Below are 23,099 nucleotides of genomic sequence, written 5' to 3'. Positions count from 1 at the left end.
GAGCAAAGGTCTTTCCACACTCCATGCATTTATATGGTTTCTCTCCTGAGTGTATCATTTTGTGTCTTCCGAGTCCACTACTATCAGCAAAGGTCTTTCCACATTCTGTGCATTTAAATGGCTTCTCCCCCGTGTGGATCTTTTTGTGGCGACTAAGTCCATTGCTCTGAGCAAAGGTTTTTCCACACTCCATGCATTTATATGGTTTCTCTCCTATATGGATCATTTTATGGGAAATAAGAGTACCTCTTTGAGCAAAAGTCTTTCCACACTCCATGCATTTATACGGCTTCTCCCCTGTGTGGATCATCTTATGGGAAATAAGAGTACTTCTTTGAGCAAAGGTCTTTCCACACTCCATGCATTTAAATGGCTTTTCCCCTGTGTGGATCTTTTTGTGGCAACTAAGTCCACTGCTCTGAGCAAAGGTCTTTCCATACTCCATGCATTTAAATAGTGTCTCTCCTGTGTAGAACTTTTTGTGGATAGTAAATCCACTACTATAAGCAAAGGACTTTCCATACTCCATGCATTTATAGGGCTTCCCTCCTGTGTGGAGCTTTTTGTGGCAACTAAGTCCACTGCTCTGAGCAAAGGTCTTTCCACATTCCATGCATTTATACGGCTTCTCCCTGTGTGGATCTTTTTATGGCAATCAAGATAATTGCGTTGAGCAAAGGTTTTCCCACACTCCATGCATTTAAATGGCTTCTCTCCTGAGTGTATCATTTTGTGTCTTCCGAGTCCACTACTATCAGCAAAGGTCTTTCCACACTCCATGCATTTAAATGGCTTTTCCCCTGTGTGGATCTTTTTGTGGCAACTAAGTCCACTGCTCTGAGCAAAAGTCTTTCCACACTCTGTGCATTTATACGGCTTCTCTCCTGTGTGGATCCTCTTATGGGAAATAAGATTACCTCTTTGAGCAAAGGTCTTTCCACACTCCATGCATTTATACGGCTTCTCCCCTGTGTGGATCATCTTATGGGAAATAAGAGTACTTCTTTGAGCAAAGGTCTTTCCACATTCCATGCATTTAAATGGCTTCTCTCCTGTGTGGATCTTTTTGTGGCAACTAAGTCCACTGCTCTGAGAAAAGGTCCTTCCACATTCCATGCATTTAAATGGCTTCTCCCCTGTGTGGAGCTTTTTGTGGATAGTAAGTCTACTGCTCAGAGCAAAGGCCTTTCCACACTCAATACATTTATATGGTTTCTCTCCTGTGTGGAGCTTTTTGTGGCAACTAAGTCCACTGCTCTGAGCAAAGGTCTTTCCACATTCCATGCATTTATACGGCTTCTCTTCTGCCTGGATCATTTTATGAGTTGTAAGGGACGCATTTTCAGAAGAAGCAATGGAAGTTGGATTATAATGTTTCCCACTGTCTCTGCATATATACTCTTCTTTTTGGCTTTCGTTTGGATAGTATTCATTTACACAGTTTCCAATATATTTTTTCTCTTTTTCTCCTTGTTGGGCAAGAAAATTTTGCATTGGAGCATCAGTGAAAGATGAGCTTTCTTGTTTCCAACCTCTTGACTCGTTTGTCTCATGATTTTCAAGTTCCATTTTAATTGCAGGTTTCTCTATTCCATTTCCAGGATTGGTCACTTGGAATGGTTCTCTGGAATCTTTATTCTCCTGCCCATTATTACCTTCAATGGAAAAGAGAAATGAAAGCGATAGCAAGATTAGGGAAAAAGATCAAAGTGTATAAAGCCATATTAATTTCCTTCTGTGCATCATCAGGAGCAGGGCAGATTTTTTTTCCCTTCCCCCACCCAGGACATGACAACTGGATGGAGATTTTTAAAATAAGAAATAGCTGAGTTATCTAATTAAAAAATGTCTTCCGAAACACCGATTGGGGAATACCTAACTCTTACCCAGGGAGACCACATTCCTAAGGTTTTCCAGCATGACTGTCGCTAAGGGAACTGTTGTAACTCGTCAATTACCTATACTCATGTTAGTAAACAGGCCACAGGTGGCACGCGTAGCCATATCGGAGGGCATGTGTAGCCATATTGGAAGCCTTCTGAGCCCATTGGAAGTAGGGAAATAGGCTGTTCCTTCCTCCGGAGGGCCTCAGGGGGTGGTGGGGAACGCCTGTTTTTCTCTCTCCCCAGGCTCCAGAGCCTTTCTAGGAGCTTGGGGAGGACAAAAACGGCCTTCCCCACACACCCCGAGGCCCTCCAGAGGCTGGAGACAGGCCATTTCCAGCCTCCAGAGGGCCTCTGGTGGCGGGGGAAGGCCATTTTCACCCTCTCCAAGCTCCTAGAAAGGCTCTGGAGCCTAGGGAGAGAAAACCATGCCATCCCATTCCAGAAGCGGGGGGGGAGGGAGAGCGAAGGGGGCCGCACGTGTATGTGCGGGGTACATACGTGACCCCCCTCTTGCTATACTCTAAGTTTCTCTGAGTCACATTGCATAAGGCCTTCATTCTTGAATTGGATTGGGAGAATGTTCTTCCATGGCCTGAGCATGAAAGTTCTGTTCTCACACAATTTGGGGAGGTTTTAGAGGACAAATGATAACACATCCCTCTCACATGATCTCCAGAGGACACATAAAAGCAACCTCATCTTTTTTTAGCCTCCACAGATAAGGTCAAATAGAAATGGAAAAATACAGATATGAAATGGCACAGAAAGATTGCAGACTAGAAAACTCTTACCCAGAGAGACCACGTTCCTATGGTTTTCAAGCATGACTTCCGAATGCAGTGCTTTTTGGTCAGGATCCAGCTGAGACCATTCCTCCTCAGAGAAATTCACAGTCACCTCCTCGAAGGACACAAGACTCTCCTGAACACGGAAAAAGAACAGAACAGGAGGATTCACAAGATATGTTCATCTTCATCAGTGATTTAGACAAGAGGATAGAAGGGGAACTCATCAAATTCACAGACAAGACCAAATTGATAGAAATACCAACACTCCAGAAGATAAGCTACAGATAGAAGGATTGACAGATTGGGCCCCATCTAAGAAAATGAAAAATGTTGAGAAATGTAAGATTCAACACTAGAAACTACAACAGGGATCTTGCAGTCCTATTGGACAATCACTTAAATATGAAACAGCAGTGTGTTACAGTTGCAAAAAAAAAAAAGAATCATAAGCTTCATTAAGAGGGATAGAATCAAGTGTCAGACCTGAAAGCCATCTTTTACCTTTGAGCATTCAGGCCTGCCATAAATTCTACTGTGAGAAATTGGGAAGGGGGATTGTATCAAATAAAGATGATATGTAGTCAAAATAACATTTTTTCCAAAAAGTGAAGGCCACTTTGCCTACAGCTGTGCTGAGAAGACTGGGGAGGGATCTTCTGTTCTGGAGGGTACCTGATTGGTTTGTGTGATGGACATGTGTGTGATGGGCAAGGACTTGAACCTTCTTTTGGGTGAGGAAAACCTGGAAGCTCTCAGATTCGGTTTTCCCAGATGTGCCAAAATGACATCTCTAATAAAAATTAGCTTTGAGGGAATTCAAGCCTCCGAGTTTGAATTTTTTTTTTTTTTTTGCATTTATATCCCCCTCTTCTCCGAAGACTCAGGGCGGCTTACACTATGTCAAGCAATAGTCTTCATCCATTTGTATACTATATACAAAGTCAACTTATTGCCCCCCAACAATCTGGGTCCTCATTTTACCTACCTTATAAAGGATGGAAGGCTGAGTCAACCTTGGGCCTGGTGGGACTTGAACCTGCAATATTGCAAGCAGTTGCTGTTAATAATAGGCTGCATTAGCCTGTTGCACCACCAGAGGCCCTTTTGTTGAGGGTGTTACTTGGATCCCTGACATTAACATCACATGAAGTGTTAGTACTATTTTATAATGCCTTGGTAAGACTGCACTTGGAATATTGCATCCAGTATTGGTTGCTACGATGTAAAAAAGATCTTGAAAGAGTACAGAAAAGTGCAACCAAAATGATTAGGGCTAAAATATATAAAGAATGGTTGCTGGAATCGGTATGTCTACTTTAATGAAACGAAGGACTAGGAATGACATGGTAGCAGCGTTCCAATATCTCAGGGGCTGCCACAAAGAATAGGAGGCCAACCCTAGTCTCCAAAGCACCTGAAGGTGGGACAAGAAGCAATGGATGGAAACTAACCAAGGAGAGAACAAACCTACAACTAAAGTGAAATTTTCTCACAGTGAGAACAATTAACGAGTGGAATGACTTGCCTCCAGAAGTTGTGGCTGCTCCAACACTGGAGGTGTTTAAGAAAAAATTGGACAGTCATTTATCTGAAATGTTTAATCTCCTAATTCAGGCACAAATCAAAAGATTGGACATTATTTTATAGCCCAAAGTACTTTGATTACATGTTCTACGTAGCCATTCTCTTTGGAATAGTCTGCTTTATTTTTTAATAAGATTTGGTTACTTTTTGAACTACAGTAGAACCTCTGATCACGACTGTAATTTGTTCCATAACTTCGGTCGTGACCCAATTTGATTATGACCGGAAGCGAGACACGTATGTGTTCATGACCAGATTTAAAAGTTTTGTTTTGAATTTTTTGGTCGGAACCCAATTTAGTCATGGTCAGAAGCGTTCGTGACCAGAGGTTCTACTGTACTGGTTATAAACAAGACTTTTTTAAAATAGTAATGTGGCTATGTGAGTATTTAATTATTTTTCATTAGCCTTACAGAATTCCAAGTCAAAGAATTAGAAAAAGAATGGATCTCTAGCAGTTACTTCCACAGTGATACATTTATTCCTATTTCTTGAAGGACTTGCAAAAAAAATACTTCTTATAAACTCATAGTTGGAGGAGTACCTAGCAGAACCAGTTAACCTGTGGTCTTTAAAAAGTGATCTGGCCGATGCCATTTTGAGGCTCCAGTGCTGCCACATTAGAGCAAGAGATAGGGAGGGGGGTTATAATTAATTAATTAATTGTCATCATAAAATCCTGGGAACCAAGGACATTCTCACACCTGGCCAGATGAGGGAGAAGTGATAACAACAGACCAGTGGAGCTTGCAGTGATTGGGCCATGTGACTGTTTTGGACTGAGGGGAAAACATTTCCTAACAGAACCTGAGGGTAGAAATGACAGTGTCCCAGTTATGGTCTACAGAGGAAGTTAATCTGGTTGACAGCAACTTCAACCTACTATTATGCTGGCAATGTCGCACAGGAATACAAAAATAATCCAGTTAGATCAAGAGGAAAAATAGAAGGAGAATGCACTCTGCACACCTGCTTGACTTCCTGAAGGAAAGGAGAATAATAATTTTTCCTTTCTTACTTGATTTGGAAGTTCAACCACTGTTTGAGCTCCATCGTAAAAACCAGAAAATTTCATTCTTTCTTTCTCTGTAAGGAATAAATAATTTCAAAATTCGTATTTAACAAAATAAGAGGAGGTATATTACAGGAGAGAAAGTAAGACAGATGGGATCTCTCTGGATAATCGGAGGATATTTGATTACCTCCTGAGATGTTCCTACTTGGGTCTTCCCAAGGGATTCTCCTGAAAAATAGCTCCTGAGGGGGATTTGATGGGTTCTTCTTTCCCTCAGGATCTCTGATCTCCACAGTGCAGCACTTCAAATAGGAGGAAGGAACAAAGAAGAATTAATGTACATCACACGACATAAAGTGGATTCTATATTCGGAATTCAACCTCAAAGCCCCCAATATCTATCAGTGAGGTTGAGTGAGAAAACAATGGAACAATGTCCTATTGGTGGAATTAGTGAGACATATTATGAATGTCCCAGATGTTTGGGAAGGAGGGGTGAAGTATTCAAACAGATTCTTTATTCCCTTCTGGGCTCCCTAAACTTACCTGCAACTCAAACTGCTCCTTCTGCTGCTCCGTCTGGCTCAGGAGGAAACCTTCAGCCAGGGCCACCGCCTGGGAGCTGGTCTCTGCTCCACATTCCCTCACCCAACATTCCATCTCTGGAGGCAGAAGCAACAGGAGCTGCTCCAGAACAATTAAGTCCAGCATCTGGGCTTTGGTGTGCTTTTCTGGTCTCAGCCATCGCCTACAAAAGTCATGGAGTCGGCTGCAAAGTCCTCGGGGACCCTCAGTCTCCCAGTATTGGATGAAATTCCAGGGCTGAACTTCTGAAGGGAAGATTGTTTCCTCCTCCAGGATCTTCTGCTCAGTCCTTGTCCAGAGCTTCCCCCACTTCCCAGGCTGAGCAACTGAAGGGCCTTTTCTGGCTCCCTCCTTTCCCAAAGGTTGTGTCTCCATTCTTTCTCTCTCCTGCAGAGCAACTCCAAATGGCTCCAAGGACTCTTCTGGCTCTCCAGATGCCTTTTCCTTCACAGGACCATTTCTGGTGCCTCAGGACTCTGATCCCCCCAAGTTATTCTGCTCTTTTTTCCCCAAGAGAAATGTTTGCCCTGCAAAGATTTCAAACGTCTTTGAATTTCTGTATCTGAGATGGAAAGAAAAATAAATACCAAGAATTAGAAAGTGAACAATCTTCATGCAACCTGCCTTGAGCTCCAAGCGGCTCATCCCAGCGCAGGGCCGGGAAGGAGACAGCTGGAGAGGCCGCCCCGCTTCTCTCCCCCTCCGGAGACAGGGAGCCTGATGCGAATCCTGCCTCCTCCTCGCCCGGCTTCTCTCCTCTCCTGCTGGGCCTCCGCAAGGTCGACCCTCCCCTCCCCCACTCGGGCTCTTCCCCGGACACGGGGCGGGAAGGGAGCCCCGGATCTCCGCCGCCTTCCTGGCATCCCCTGTTCTGCTGCTGCTGCTGCTGCTTTGGAGCTCCGCTTCCCCCTGCATGGAGAGGGCGGCTGGGGAGCATGGGACCCGGAGTTGATGCCGGAGGAGGGCCGGCCGCGGGTCTCTCCCTCCTCCGCCTTCCTTTGCCCGGGAAAAGCCCCTAACTCACCCGGGACACGTCTGGATCTCGCCCCGCCTGTCACTTCCTTCCTTCCTGGAAAGGCAGCTGTGACGTTCGCCCTCCAGTGGCCCAATGGGGAAGCGGCTGGAGTTCCCTTTGCTGGAGCGCCCCCTGGTGGATTTGGCGCTAAGTACCAAGATTGTAGAAAGGGCGGGAAAGAGGAGCGCGTCTGAGGGGAACGAAGAGGGCAGGGATGATGGGCTTGGGAGTAGAAGGAAAGGCCCTTCTCAACGGCTCCCTGCCCTTCATGGCGACCCTGAACGAAACCAGAAAAGAAAACCGGTTCCAAAATGAAGGAACAGCTGAAACCTCTGGATATTCCATAAATTTTACCTCATAAAGAGGCTCTATTTACTGAATCTGCACTACTATTAATCGTCTCATAGTTCCCATCACCAATCTCTTTCCACTTATGACTGTATGACTATAACTTGTTGCTGGCAATCCTTATGATTTATATTGATATATTGACCATCAATGTTGTACCTTGATGAACGTATCTTTTCTTTTACGTACACTGAGAGCATATGCACCAAGACAAATTCCTTGTGTGTCGAATCACACTTGGCCAATAAAATTCTATTCTAATTCTATTCTATTAATTGAGAAATGAAGAGGGGAAAATGGCGTTTCAACTCTGGCAGGAGAAAAGGTGAAATTACAAAACTAAGAAAGGAAGATCGTGGAAAAGGAATAGTAATCTAAACTATGATGGGGAAAACATTTTTACAGTTTAAGCCCTTTGGAGAATTTAAGGCAGCGATATATCATTAGACCATAAGTAAAAAGAGAAAATGAAAAGATTCGACCATATGTGGAATTGACAATGACACACAAAGAAGTAAGCTACAATGAGCAGGAAAAAAGAAGAATTTAAAATGATGGAATAAGTGGTTAAAATCCATTTAAAAACCATGGAGGTAACCTTTGGTTTTTTTTGTATCTATTTCTTTTTTTCTGCAGTTTGACACAGAAAGTTGAATAATCCATATTCGGAAAAACACCTTCAACCCAGCAAGAGCTGAAATAAGCACACACACCCAGGCTGTCCAAACACTTTAGTGTGTTAGTAATTTTTATTGCAACGAATAGAAAAAGAATTTTATGCATGTTTAGCTAGTAACCACACCACCGATAAGTAATTTTAAGTTACCGTTATACCGTTTCCTAGATTCTTGCACACCATAAAGACAAAAATATGGCACTAATGGTGGAAAACTATCTTTTGCCCCATGCATTTTCTTAACCATGCTGTTCATTATGGCCCCTTTTTTGAAAGACGAATTGTTCACCCTGAAGCTTTTTGCACACACTCTACATTGACATCTGTCATTATTCCATCATATCATAAGAGGTTCTTTGACCAAAAAAGACCTGCTTCTGCGTTCATACTGGTTGACTCAGATCTTAATTTGATAGCAGACAGAAGTTGGATGGAGGCATCCTTAGTACCCTCTGAGATTGGTTGGTGCACCGATGATGTTCCCTAGTTTGGGTAATAAAATGTCTACAACAAAACAATCAAACTCAGCACCAAGGACCTCTCATTTCAACCATAACCTGGTGGCTCAACAGACTAATGCAGTCTTATTAACAGCAGCTGCTTGCAATTACTGCAGGTTCAAGTCCCACCAGGCCCAAGGTTGACTCAGTCTTCCACCCTTTATAAGGTAGGTAAAATGAGGACCCAGATTGTTGAGGGCAATAAGTTGACTTTGTATATAATATACAAATGGATGAAGACTATTGCTTGACATAGTGTAAGCCGCCCTGAGTCTTCGGAGAAGGGCGGGATATAAATGCAAATAAAAAAAAAATTTAAAAATAAAAATAACCTACACATTTCCTCCTTTATTGGCAGATTGAATTATTTTTGGCATCTTGACATCCCAGAGAAAGTTCCATTCACATTTCTGTTGTTTCATCAGGAAGGACTGAAGTAATTTTTTGAATAGTTCTTGATTTTATGTTATTTTGGTCTGCATTAATTTCCAAAAACCTTCCTTCTTGATTGATCATTTGCAATGTTAGCACACTGGAGTGGTTTTCATTCTGATTCACTGGAAGTATGCCTAATTTGGGAGGGAGGGAAAGAGGGAGGAAGGAAGGATCTTCAAATGGTTACTTAATAAATTATTGTAAATCAAGGACTACCTGGGTTGGCCTGTAGGCTGGCTAGCTATAGGAGCTTAATATGCATTCACATTCTCCTAACTGCTTTCTCTTAATAAAACTACTTGTCATGGTTCCGAGTAATGTTTCCAACCAAGTCAAAACTCTGAAGCCTTGGCGTCCTCAAAAATCCAGTTTATTAGGTACATCATATCAGCACGGTCAAAGGTGAAACCAACATTGAATAATTCCCACATTTTTGGTATAAGTAAAGAATAGATACTGTCCACCCCCCTTCTTGTCACAGGTCACATTAGCCAACCAAGCAGATTGTCAGGATAATAATTTAAGACCTGACCAGCTGCTATTATGAGGCAATGATGCACTGATGTAATGAGTCAACAAGGTTTTGGCTGTTGTCACTTTAAGAGCCTGTATAATAAGAACTGTCCCTGTTAGCGTGTCTCTGTCCCTCCCAGTGTGTTCTTCCCTGCTCTAAATTTTTTGACTTGTTTGTAGTATGTATATATCAGTGATGGCTAACCTCTTTATCGTTGTGTACTGAAAGTGTGTGCCAGCACCCATAATGCAATGTGCCCCCTGAGCATGCGCACAAGCACCCCCATGCTCCACCCACCCATCCTGCACATGCGAATCTCCCCCCCCATTTTGGGCCTAGTAGACCTCCCTGCAGCCTCCTGGGACCCAAAAATTATTCCTCTTTAGCATTCATCTCCATTGTTTTTTGATACATTTCCTGCCTCTCTAGGATTTACCTCTATTTGCTCCTGAGGCACTTCCTGTTCCTGTTGTACATATGTATTTATATTCTTGATGGCTTGTATAGCATTTTAACATTTTAAAACACTTGCAGCCTTCTGGGACCAAAAATGTGCCATGGGGGGGACGGGGACACACACCCAGTGCCCCCCCCCGCATGCAACCCCGTGCACATGCATGGGTTTCCAACATGCGTCCCGCCCCACATCCTGATAATCAGCTGGCCGGCAGGAGGCACGTATGTGCAGTGGAACTGAGCTGGGTGAAACTCGTGTGCCTGCAGGGAGAGCTCTTTGTGCCAGCTGTGGCATGCATGCCATAGGTTCGCCATCACGGGTATATAATCTTTTGTAGATAAAACCACTATTTATAACAAATCTATGTTTGCTATTGCTCCTGGGTTGTCTCACTTTGACAGGTTATGGGCCCAGTACAGTGAGAAGCCCAGAGTGACTACAGAGACCAGAGAGAAGAGAAACCCAGTGGGAACTTGCTTCAGAATCAGAGGGTGTGTGTGTATCATGCTTTGTTACTGCTCGTAATAGAAACAATCAACAAGGCTTCTGTTAGCGTAACAGGAGGTTTCGTGGTGTCTCAGCTGAATGAGACAAACTACGTCTCCTGGTGTGCAAAGATGGAAATGTACCTGCAAAGGGAGGAATTGTGGATGATGATTACTGATCCACCTTCTTGCTTATGTGAATCATCTTATGGGAAATAAGATTACCTCTTTGAGCAAAAGTCTTTCCATACTCCATGCATTTCTATGGCTTCTGCCCTGTGTGGATCTTTTTATGGGAAGCAAGATATCTGCATTGAGAAAAAGTCTTTCCACACTCCATGCATTTATATGGTTTCTCTCCTGTGTGTATCGTTTTGTGTCTTCCGAGTCCACTGCTATGAGCAAAGGTCTTTCCACATTCCATGCATTTAAATGGTTTCTCCCCTGTGTGGATCTTTTTGTGGCAACTAAGTCCACTGCTCTGAGCAAAGGTCTTTCCACACTCCATGCATTTATATGGTTTCTCTCCTATATGGATCATTTTATGGGAAATAAGATTACCTCTTTGACCAAAGGCCTTTCCACACTCCATGCATTTATATGGTTTCTCTCCTGTGTGTATCCTTTTGTGTCTTCCGAGTGCCCTGCTATGAGCAAAGGTCTTTCCACACTGAATGCATTTATATGGTTTCTCCACTGCGTGGATCTTTTTATGGCTTCCAAGTCCACTGCTCTGAGCAAAGGTCTTTCCACATTCCATGCATTTATATGGTTTCTCTCCTGTGTGGATCTTTTTGTGGATAGTAAGTTCATAGCGACGAGTAAAGGTTTTCCCACACTCCATGCATTTATATGGTTTCTCCCCTGTGTGGATCATCTTATGGGAAATAAGATTACGTTTTTGAACAAAGGTCTTTCCACACTCCATGCATTTATATGGCTTCTCCCCTGTGTGGATCATCTTATGGGAAATAAGATTACCTCTTTGAGCAAAGGTCTTTCCACACTCCATGCATTTATATGGCTTCTCTCCTGTGTGGATCATCTTATGGGAAATAAGATTACCTCTTTGAGCAAAGGTTTTCCCACACTCCATGCATTTATATGGCTTCTCTCCTGTATGGATCATTTTGTGGCTTCTGAGTCCACTGCTATGAGTAAAGGTTTTCCCACATTCCATACATTTATATGGGATCCTTTTATGGAAAATAAGAGTACTACATCTTCTGAATCTGTTACCACATACTCTGCATTTGTATAGCTTCTCCCTAGTATGAATCCTTTCATGGGAAGTAAGTTGCTCGCTTGTTCTAAAGCATTTTCCACATTCCAAATATTTATAAAGCTTCTCTTTCTTGTCAATCACTTTTTGAGATGTAAGGAAGTTATTTCCAAGAGAAAGAATGAATGTCCCATTGTAGTTTTGTCTCTTGTGTCTTCTTATAGCATCTTCTTTGTTTTGGGTTAAATAGTGTTCAACTACATGTAATTTAGCTTTGATTAGCTTCATACTTTTTTCAGTATACTTTTTCCTTATTTTCACTTGCTGGGCAAGAAAGTCTTGCATCAGAGCATCAGTGAAAGATGAGCTTTCCTGATTCCAATTGTTTGACTGGTTTCTCTCATGGCTTTCAAATTTCATTCGAATTCCAAAGTTCTCTGTTCCATCTTTAGCACTGATCACTTGGAACAGTTCACGGGAATCTTGATTCTCCTGACCATTATTACCTTCAAAGCAAGAGAAATGTAAATGATTAGAGGTTAGAGAAAAAGATCAAATTGTAGAAAGTCAAGTGAATTTCCTTCTGGGTTTCTCCAAAATTCCATTATGTTGTATGTTTGCATGCTTACAGTGGTGTGAGATAGACATAATGATTTCTAAATTCATGAGTCATGAATGCTTTGAAAATATCTAGAAAACATCTCTTTCTTTATAATTATCTATACATATGCAAATCTAACTCAAAACTCAATTTTGAGTTAAGGAATAATTAGTGGAAATATCCAAGGAAGAATTAGGAGAAAACATTAAGATTTATTGGGTTGGGTTAATTTCAGCAGAGACCTGTGAGAACTGAAACAATTTTGAAACAAGCTTCTTCTTCCCTGGTATACCTTGGAGCAGCTGCTTCATGGCGCCTGTCTGTCCCGCTCAGCTTGTTCCTTGATTTCAGAGTGAGATTTTTGAAGCTAAATCCCTTGTTTGAAGCTTCCCACTGGCTTGTAAATGCTCTTTGTGCTGTGACTGGAAAGGTTCAAGAATGGCTATTTTGCTGGCCCAAAATCTCATCGGCTTGCAAGGGCTCTTTGGCCGGATCTGGTACAGGCTTCAGTTTGCAGACAACAGAGGCCTAAACCACTTTAGTACAAGATCACATGAGATCAGTATTGCCAGATCTCACACTGCAGTTGTTTAGGCCTGTGTTCTTTTAAAAACTGAGGACTGCACGAGATCCAGGGCCAATGTCTTTGAAAGTGAAGATGCCTTCCCTCTGTTTGCAAAGAATTTTGTCTTGGATCTCGTGCAGGCCTTGGTTGGCAGAGAACAGAGGCCTAAACTACTGCAGTGTGAGATCACATGAGATTAGAAGTGCGAGATTTCCCACTATTGATCTTGCATATCTCTGCAAATGCACCAAAGTAGGCAAAGGAACCGATGGCTCGCCACATTGTTGTAAGTTAAGATCCAGCGGGGTGGGGTGGGGTGGCGGTATAGGTAGGGTGAATGTTGTTGCAGAGCATCTGCTGTCATTCATAAGTGTGAATGATGGCCGTGGTGCTGTAAGATTTGTAATTTCAGGACTGAGTCTTAAGTACTTAGGAGTGGGCTAGGTCGTAACTTGCAATGTGCTCTGAGTGACACTGCATGAGGCCTTTGTTCCTGAATTGGATTGGGAGAATGCTCTTCCATGGCCTGAGCATGAAAGTACTGTTATCATACAATTTGGGGAGGTTTCAGAGGACAACACATTACTCTCACATGACCTCCAGAAAACACTTAAAAGCACACTTCTTTTTTTTCAGCCTCCACAGATAAGTTCAAATAGAAATATACAGATAGGAAATGGCATAGAAATCATCTAAGCAAAGAGACATTGAATCTTTCCTTCCTTGGAGTATGAGAAGGCCAAATCCTTTCCTTCTCCCTCCCAGGAGACGATATTTGATCACTGATTTTTTAATAAAAAAACTAACTATAATCTGTCTTCTTGAACTCTCTGATTGGGGACTAGAAAACTCTTACCCAGAGAGACCACGTTCCTATAGTTTTCAAGCATGACTTCCAAATGTAGTGCTTTTTGGTCAGAATCCAGCTGAGACCATTCCTCCTCAGAGAAACACACAGCCACCTCCTCGAAGGACACAAGACTCTCCTGAACATGGAAAAAAGAACAGAACAGGAGGATTCGCAAGTTCATCTTCATCAATGATTTAGACAAGAGGATAGAAGGAGAGCTCATCAAATATACAGACAAAACCAGATTGACAGGAATACCAACACTCCAGAAGATAAGGTCAAGATATAGAAGGATTGACAGATTGGGCCCTATTTAACACAATGAAAAACAACGTTGAGAAATGTAAGATTCTACATTTAGGAAAGAAAAACCAAATGCACAGGCATAGAATAGTTTATACCTGGTAGAAAGTGCAACAGGGATTTTGGAGTCCTAGTGGACAATCACTTGAGTCAGCAGTATGCTACAGTTGCCAAAAAAAGACCCAATACAATCATAGACTGCATTAAGAGGGATAAAATCAAGATCACATGAAGTGTTAGTACCACTTTACAGTAGTGGCCAAAATTGTGGAAACCTTTTGGGAAAAGTGTATTTTCTAAAAGTAGGTAATAACACCACTTTTTTTGGAGTAGTATTAAATTATATATCAATGGAAAGATAATTTAATCAAGAATGTAATGCAACTTTTATGAAGGATTTGCTATTAGAATAGCAGTTACAGTATAAAGAAGAAAAGTGAAACACCTAGAAAAAAATGAGATATACAAAAGTTATCACCATGGCAGTTAATACTTAGTTGGGTAACCTTTAGCATGAATTATGGCCTTACAACGTCTTCCCATGGAGTGAACCAAGTCTTTTAGTTCTGCAGCTGTTATAAATTGAAACCAAGATTGAATGATTGCTTCTATTAACTGGGTTTTATTGCTGGGTCGCTTCTTACTAAGAAGTTTCTTTAGTCGGGGCCATAGATTTTCAATTAGGTTAAGGTCTGTACTATTCTCAGGTCATTCCAGCAGTGGAATATGATTATTGAAACGCCAAAAAAAAGTGGTGTTATTAGCCATCAAACCTCAAAAATACACTTTTCCGAAAAGGTTTCCACAATTTTGGCCACTATTGTATAATGCGTTGGTAAGACCATACTTGGAATATTGCATCCAGTTTTGGTTGCCACAACGTAAAAAACATCTTGATCTAGAAAGAATATAGAGAAGAGCAACCAAAATGATTAGGAACCTAGAAGCTAAAACATATAAAGCACGATTGCTGGAATTGGGTATGTCTAGTTTAATGAAAAGAAGGAGTAGGAATAACATGGTAGCAGTGTTCCAAGATCTCAGGGGCGGCCACAAAGAAGAGGAGGCCAACCAGGTCTCCAAAACACCTGAAGTTGGGACAAGAAGCAATGGATGGAAACTAATCAAGGAGAGAATTAATCTAAAATTAAAGAGGAATTTCTTGACAGTGAAAACAATTAATTAGTGGAATGAGTTGCTTCCAGAAGTTGTGGATGCTCCAAAACTGGAGGTGGACAGCCAAATATTATATGGCTTCCTCTCTCAGAAGGGGGTTGGACTAAAACAGTGGTAGTCAACCTGATCCCTACCGCTCACTAGTGGGCGTTCCAGCTTTCATGGTGGGCAATAGGGGTTTTGTCCGATACTGAAGCACTTTCCTTTTTAAAAAAATTTAATTGACTTAAAAAAAAAAATCATAGCATTATTTAAAAACATTTTCATTAGGTTTTCATAAAATTCCCCGTGAAAATTTAAATTTCTGAAAATATATATTTGTATCGCCCGCGCATAAGTTTAGTTCATGTTACGTAAGTGAAAGTAAATGGCGCTATAGTGCGACCGCAAACAAAAGAGCCTCGTCCCAGAATAGCTTGCGCATCTTCCCGCACATCACCCAGCTTTAACAGACAAGCAGAGCTGGTAGCCAGCGCCCCCCCCAACCCAATCCACAATGCGCGAGAGGCACGGCGCATGATGATACACGGCGCATTACTGTGGAACCGATGGGTGGTTAGAAAATTTTACTACTAACTGAGATACAAAAGTGGGTGGTAGGTATAAAAAGGTTGACTACCCCTGGACTAGAAGATCTCCAAGATTCCTACCAACTCTTTTATTCTGTTCCATTGTTCTGGATTGTGATAATTAAGATGGATATATTACTGAGACACTTATTTTTTATTTCAAACAATACCAATAAAGTTGGAAAAGAAATGTTTTGAACAATTAAATAAAATAGTAATGAAATTCATATGGCAAGGGAAAAAAATAAGAATTAACATAAGGATGTTACAAGATGTGGGACTTCGAGGAGGATTTGGACTACCTAATTGGGAACTATACTATCAGGCAGGAGCATTGACGTGGATGAGAGAATGGATTGAATTAAGAAATACAAGACTATTAACTTTGGAAGGACATGACACACAATTGGGATGGCATACTTTTTTATGGTACGCACAGTTATTTTCAAAGACACTATGTAAGAAATGCATTATTATTAGTATGGGAGAATGTTAGAGATAAATATTACTTGAAAATACAAATATAGTGATCTGGAAGCTTTAATACATCCAAATATTATCAATATGGGGAGTATTCTTAGATATAAAGATATACTAACAGATAAGGGGGAATTGAATAAGAAACAAGAAATAGCAGAACAAGGGATTGAAATGGATTGATATACGCAATTACAAATGCAAACAAGATATGAAAAAGATGCTAAACTATATGGTTTTTATTTGGAATTGACAGAACTGGATGAGATACTCACAGGTTCAGATGAAAAAAATGATTTAAAAACTATACAATTACTTACTGAATATTAAGCTAGAAGAACAGGTAAAAGAAACAATGATAGCATGGGCTAAGAATTTTGGATATACAATTGAGTTGGATAAATGGCAGCAAGTAATTTTTTTTTTTTTACATTTATATCCCGCCCTTCTCCGAAGACTCAGGGCGGCTTACAGTGTATAAGGCAATAGTCTCATTCTATTTGTATATTTTTTACAAAGTCAACTTATTGCCCCCCCCAACAATCTGGGTATGAGAAAGAAACTATAAATTAACCATGTCCACAGGTATATAAAGAAAATCAATATCAAATGTTCTATAGATGGCATATGGTAACTGAAAAATTGGCAAAAATGTTTAAAAATAAATCAGCTAAATGCTGGAAATGCCATCAGATACCAAGATCATATTATCATATGTGGTGGACGTATCCAAAAGCGAGGAACTACTGGATTAAAATTAGAACATGGCTAGAGGAAATGATACAACAGTGTATTGATTTAAAACCTGAACTGTTCCTATTGGGTATCTTATCAGAGAAATATAGTAAAGAGAATACTTATTTGATTATACATATTGTAACTGCAGCGAGAATTGTATTTGCGCAAAACTGGAAAGCAGAGAAAATCCCTTTAGAGGAGAAGTAATTAACAAAATATTGGAATGTGCAGAAATGAATAGATTAACATTGGTAATAAAAGAAAAGGAAGAATCAGCGTATTTTAAAGTATGGGAGCAATTATATCAATGGTTAGAGAAGATATATATATGTAAAAGTTTAGATATTTGATGAATTAATATAAACATAAGAAATTTGAAAAGAATGATGTAACAATCTAAATGAAAATATAAAGGTATGATAGAATTATAATATGAAAAGATGGAGGAGGGAGTAGAAGACACAAAATATACATTCAGATGAAACAGTGAATGATTAAGGATGTATTGTTTGTTTGTTTGTTTGTATGTATGTTTTTTTAAATTCCAAAGAAAGATATGCACCAAGTTAAAATAGGGGAAAAAATAGTAAGTGAACCCCTGTCTACCCTAGATGAGTTCAAATCACCAGGACTGGATGGATTACACTCCAAGGTTCTGAAGGAACTGGCAGACGAGATCTCAGAACCATTAAACTATTTCAAAGATCCTGGAGCACAGGGGAACTGCCAGAGGACTGGAAAAGAGCTGACGTTCCCATCTTCAAAATGGGAAAAAAAACAGATCCAGAAAACTACAGACCTATCAGCCTGACCTCAATACCAGGGAAGATTCTGGAAAAGATAATCAAGCAACGAATCACTGAACACCTAAAAGCAAACAAAATAATAACCAAAAGCCAACATGGGTTTGTCAAAAACAGATCATGCCAGACTAATCTTATTGCATTCTTTGACAAAATGACAAAATTAGTGGACCAAAGGAATGCTGTCGATATAATTTATTTGGACTTCAGCCTTTGATAAAGTAGACCATAACCTACTACTAGATAAAGTAGAAAAATGTGGGTTAGACAGCACCACCACCAGATGGATTCGTAACTGGCTGACCAACCGGACTCAACGTTTAGTTCTCAATGGAACTACATCCACATGGAGGGAAGTATGCAGTGGAGTACCCCAAGGCTCTGTTGCATTCAGTTTTGGTTGCCAAGATGTTGGCTGCAGAAGTTGTGAATGCTCCAATACTGGAAATTTTTAAGAAAATGTTGGATAGCCATTTGTGTGAAATGGTGTAGGGTTTCCTTCCTGGGCAGGGGGTTGGAGAAGAAGACCTCCAAGGTCCCTTCCAACTCTGTTATTATGTTAAGTTAAATGGCTGTGCGTCACCTAAATACACATTTTATGTGAGAAAATGGGCTCTGAAAATTTCTTTAATTGAAGATTTATCAAGTTGATGGATTCTCCAAAACCTTCAGTTGCCTTTCGGTAAAGTAATTCCACTTCTGGATCAACTGATTTATTGCTCTATCATTTATTGATCTAGTAGTCTGAGTCATTGGCTGAATGGAAGAAAACAAAGAGGAAAAAATTCCCTGGGAAAGTCATTTCTTAGTCTTTGCAAAGCAGGAATGTTTGATCTCCTAATCCAGCCATAAATCAGAGGATTGGAAATTATTTTGTAGCCCAAAGTACCTTGATTCTATGCGCCCATTTTCTTTGGATTTTATTGTCTGGTTTATTTTTTAATATGATTTGCTTGTTTTTAAACTACGGGTTATAAATAAAGCTTTTTAAAAATGGTAATGTGGCCATGTGAGTATTTAGTTATTTTTCATTAGCTTTGTACAATTCAAAGTCAAAGAATTACAAAAAGAATGGGTCTCTAGCAGTTCCTGCCACTCTGATATGTTTATTCCTATTTCTTGAAGGACTTTTTTAAAAACTGTTTCTTGTAAACACAAATTTGGAGGAGTACCTAGCAGAACAAGATAACCAGAGGAAGCTATGTGGCTGACAGCAACTTGAAGCTGCTATTCTGCTGTCCATGTTGTGAAAGTACACAAAAATAACCCAGTCCAAACAAGGGGGGAAAATAGAAAGAGAGCGAACTCTGCACACTTGCTTCACTTCCTGAAGGGAGAATACAAATTTAATAACTTTTCCCTTTCTTACTTGATTTAGAGGTTCAACCGTTGTTTGATCTCTGCCAGAAAATCCAGAAAACTTCATGCTTTTTTTCTCTGTAAAGAATAAATAATTTCAAAATGCATATTTAACAAAATAGGAGATATTCCATAGAAAAGAGAGTGAAGGTAAGACAGCTGGGTTGTAGTAGGATCTTTGATTACCTCCTGCGGTGTCCTGACTCTGATCTTCCCAAGGGATCCTCCTGAAAAATAGCTCCTGAGGGGGATTTGATGGATTCTTCTTTCTCTCAGGATCTCTGATCTCCACAGTGCAGCCCTTCCAATAGGAGGAAAGAAAAAAGAATTAATGCACATCACACAAAATAAATGGATTCTTATATTCGGAACACAACCTTAAAGCCCCCAATGTCGATCAGTGAGGTTTATTTATTTATTTACTTGTCAAGCATATATAAAATAACATGATTGGAATACATGATATAGAATAGAATAGAATAGAATTTTATTGGCCAAGTGTGATTGGACACACAAGGAATTTGTCTTGGTGCATATGCTCTCAGTGTACATAAAAGAAAAGATACGTTCATCAGGGTACAACATTTACAACACAATTGATGATCAATATATCAATATAAATCATAAGGATTGCCAGCAACAAGTTATAGTCATACAGTCATAAGTGGAAAGAGATTGGTGATGGGAACTATGAAACGATTAATAGTAGTGCAGATTCAGTAAATAGTCTGACAGTGTTGAGGGAATTATATGAGTAAAAAGGAACATTAGGACAGGGACGGTAGGCATGATGGTGTGCTTTATGCACGCCCCTTACCACTTAGGAATGGGGTGAGATCAACAGTAGACAGTCTAAGGTTAAAGGTTGTAGAGAGTATGGTGGCATATCAGTTCCCCCTGCACCTGGAGGAAACTGTCTATCTGGACCCGTTCCAGTCCGGCTTCCGGCCCGGTTACAGCACTGAGACGGCTTTGGTCGCGTTGGTGGATGATCTCTGGAGGGCCAGGGATAGGGGTTATTCCTCTGCCCTGGTCCTATTAGACCTCTCAGCGGCTTTCGATACCATCGACCATGGTATCCTGCTGCGCCGGCTGGGGGGATTGGGAGTGGGAGGCACCGTTCATCGGTGGTTCTCCTCCTATCTCTCGACGGTGCATGAGCGGTGTTGACAGGGGGCAGAGGTCGACCCAGCGCCTCACTTGTGGGGTGCCGCGGGGGTCGGTCTCGCCTTCTGTTCAACATCTATATGAAACCGCTGGGTGAGATCATCAGTGGCTTGGTGTGAGGTACCAGCTGTCGCTGATGACACCCAGCTGTACTTTTCCACGGGCCACCCCAATGAAGCCATCAGTGCTGTCCCGGTGTTTGGAAGCCGTACGGGTCTGGATGGGGAGGAACAGGCTCAGCTCAATCCCTCAAGGCGGAGTGGCTGTGGATGCCGGCATCTCGGTACAGTCAGCTGAGTCCGCGGCTTACTGTTGGGAGCGAGTCATTGGCCCGATGGAAGGGTGCGCAATTTGGGCGTTCTCCTGGATGAGCGGCTGTCTTTTGAAGACCATTTGACGGCCGTCTCCAGGAGAGCTTTCCACCAGGTCCGCCTGGTGCGCCAGTGTGCCCTTTCTGGGCGGGATGCCTTGTGCACAGTCACTCACGCCCTTGTGACGTCTCGTCTGGACTACTGCAATGCTCTCTACATGGGGCTCCCTTGAGGGGCATCCGGAGGCTACAGTTAGTCAGAATGCAGCTGCGCGGGTGATAGAGGAGCCCTCGTGGCTCCCGGGTGACACCTATCCTCGTCGGCTGCACTGGCTACCTGTGGCCTTCGGGTGCGCTTCAAGGTGTTGGTGAATGTCTTTAAAGCGCTCCATGGCATAGGGCGGGGATACTTACGGGACCGCCTGCTGCTACCGAATACCTCTCACCGACCCGTGCGCTCTCACAGAGGGCTCCTCAGGGTGCCATCGGTAGCGACAGTGTCGTCTGGCGCGCCCAGGGAAGGGCCTTCTCTGTGGGGCTCCGCCCTCTGGAACAAACTCCCCCCAGGACTTCGTCAACTTCCGGACCTCCGAACCTTTCGCCACGAGCTTAAAACCTATTTATTCATCTGCGCTGGACTGGGTTAGTGTTTTAATGGGTTTTAATGGGTTTTAGTTCTAAATTTTAATTCTGGCCAATTTTAATAAGTTTTTTAATTGTATTTTAATTTGTATTTATAGTATTGTATTTTTACTTGGCTGTGAACCGCCCTGAGTCCTTCGGGAGAAGGGCGGTATACAAATTTAAATAATAAATAATAAATAAATAAATAAATAAAGTTTTGGGGGTTTGGGGAATAAAATGGAACAATGTCCTACAAGAATTGGTGGGACATTGCCACATATTATGAATGTCAGAGAGGTTTGGGAAGGAGGGGTGAAGTATTCAAACACATTATTTTCTTTTGAGTTCTGTAAAGTGCCTCACCTGCAACTCGACCAACTCCTTCTGATCTTCTGCCTGGCTCAGGAGGAAGCCTTCCACCAGGGCCACCACCTGGGAGCTGGTCTCTGCTCCACACTCCCGCACCCAGCTCTCCATCTCTGGGGGCAGAAGAGCCAGGAGCTGCTCCAGAACCACCAGGTCCAGCATCTGGGCTTTGGTGTGCTTTTCTGGTCTCAGCCATCGCCTGCAAAAGTCATGGAGTCGGCTGCAAAGTCCTCGGGGACCCTCAGCCTCCCGATATTGGATGAAATTCCAGGGCTGAACTTCTGAAGGGAGGATGGTTTCCTCCTCCAGGATCTTCTGCCCAGTCCTTGTCCAGAGCTTCCCAGGCTGAGCAGCTGAAGGGCCTTTTCCGGCTCCCTCCTTTCCCAAAGGTTGTGTCTCCATCCTTTCTCTCTCCTGCAGAGCAACTCCAAATGGCTCCAAGGACTCTGCTGGGTCTCCAGATGCCTTTTCCTTCACGGGACCATTTCTGGTGCCTCAGGACTCTGATCCCTCCAAGTTTATTTATTTATTTATTTATTGTTTAAATTTCTATACCGCCCTTCTCCCAAAGGACTCAGGGCGGTTCACAACCAAGTAAGACAATTAATACAAAATTAAAATCAGATTAAAGAAAAAATTTAAAGTTGGCAGAAGATTTAAAACCATTAAAAACCCCATTAGGCCAATCCTGCTCGCTGGAATAGAAATGTTTTCAGCTCGCGTCTAAAGGTCCCAAGATCAGGGAGTTGGCGGACACCTGGTTATTCTGCTCTTTTTTTTTCTTTTTTTTGCAGAAGAGAACATTTTTCCTTGCGAAGATTTCAAATAGCTTCGAGTTTCTGTATCTGAGATGGGAAGAAAAACAAACGAAAAGAATTACAAAGTGGAGAATTTCACCAGTGAAGAACCTTCAGCCAACCTGCCTGGAGCCCCAAGCGGCTCATCCCAGGGCAGGGCCGGGAAGGAGGCGGCTGGAGAGGCCGCCCCGCTTCTCTCCCCCTCCGGAGACAGGGAGCCTGGTGCGAATCCTGCCTCCTCCTCGCCCGGCTTCTCTCCTCTCCTGCTGGGCCTCCGCAAGGCCGACCCTCCCCTCCCCCCACTCGGGCTCTTCCTCTGACACGGGGCGGGAAGGGACCCCACAGATCCCCCCCACGGCATCCCTGCTTCCCTCCTCCGGATGGCCGGGCGCGGGTCTCTCCCTCCTCCGCCTCCCTTTGCCCGGGAAGAGCCCCCAACTCACCCGGGGCACGTCTGGATCTCCCCCAGCCCGACTCTCCGCCTCCTGCGGAGCCTCAGGGGTTAAGGCGAGCGAGTGCGGCCTCCTAGAGCGGCAAGCGTTTGTGATGTCACTTCCTTCGCAGCCTCCTCTGGAAGGCAGTTATCTTCGCCCTCCAGTGGCCCAATGGGGAACGGCCTGACGTTACCTTCTCTTAGCAGAGGTCGCCCCCTGGTGGATATGGCGAAAAGTGCCGGATCGTAGAAAGAGCGGGAAAGAGGAACGCGCCTGAGAAGGGAGAGGGTACGGATGATGGTCATGGGAGTAGGAGAAAAGGCCTCTATCCATGGCTCCATGCCTAAGAAAAGCTTTGTGGTCTCCAGAAGCAGCACTTTCTCAATCTTCTTCTCTTTCCTGTCCAGGGCCGGTTTAGCTCTGCCTGGTAAGGCCTGTTATTAAGAACAC

General features: G+C 42.4%; 1 protein-coding gene across 1 annotated transcript in view; it reads right to left on the bottom strand.

The window, feature by feature from the left end:
• LOC131192836 (zinc finger protein 91-like) overlaps positions 1-23,057 on the bottom strand; it is a 35,793-nt gene extending 12,736 nt beyond the window's left edge. Inside the window, 9 exon segments of the mRNA XM_058172389.1 lie at positions 6-630; positions 633-1,257; positions 4,550-4,555; positions 10,608-12,016; positions 13,533-13,662; positions 18,962-19,029; positions 19,138-19,252; positions 21,416-22,263; positions 22,659-23,057. Coding sequence (XP_058028372.1) covers positions 6-630; positions 633-1,257; positions 4,550-4,555; positions 10,608-12,016; positions 13,533-13,662; positions 18,962-19,029; positions 19,138-19,252; positions 21,416-21,820 — 3,383 coding nt within the window. The 5' untranslated portion in view covers positions 21,821-22,263; positions 22,659-23,057.
• Positions 23,058-23,099: the final 42 nt, after the last annotated feature.

The sequence above is a fragment of the Ahaetulla prasina genome, chromosome 2 (assembly GCF_028640845.1).
Source record: "Ahaetulla prasina isolate Xishuangbanna chromosome 2, ASM2864084v1, whole genome shotgun sequence".
Taxonomy (NCBI): domain Eukaryota; kingdom Metazoa; phylum Chordata; class Lepidosauria; order Squamata; family Colubridae; genus Ahaetulla; species Ahaetulla prasina.
Note: the sequence above shows the minus strand (reverse complement) of the source record. Positions and strands in the feature narration are given on the sequence as shown.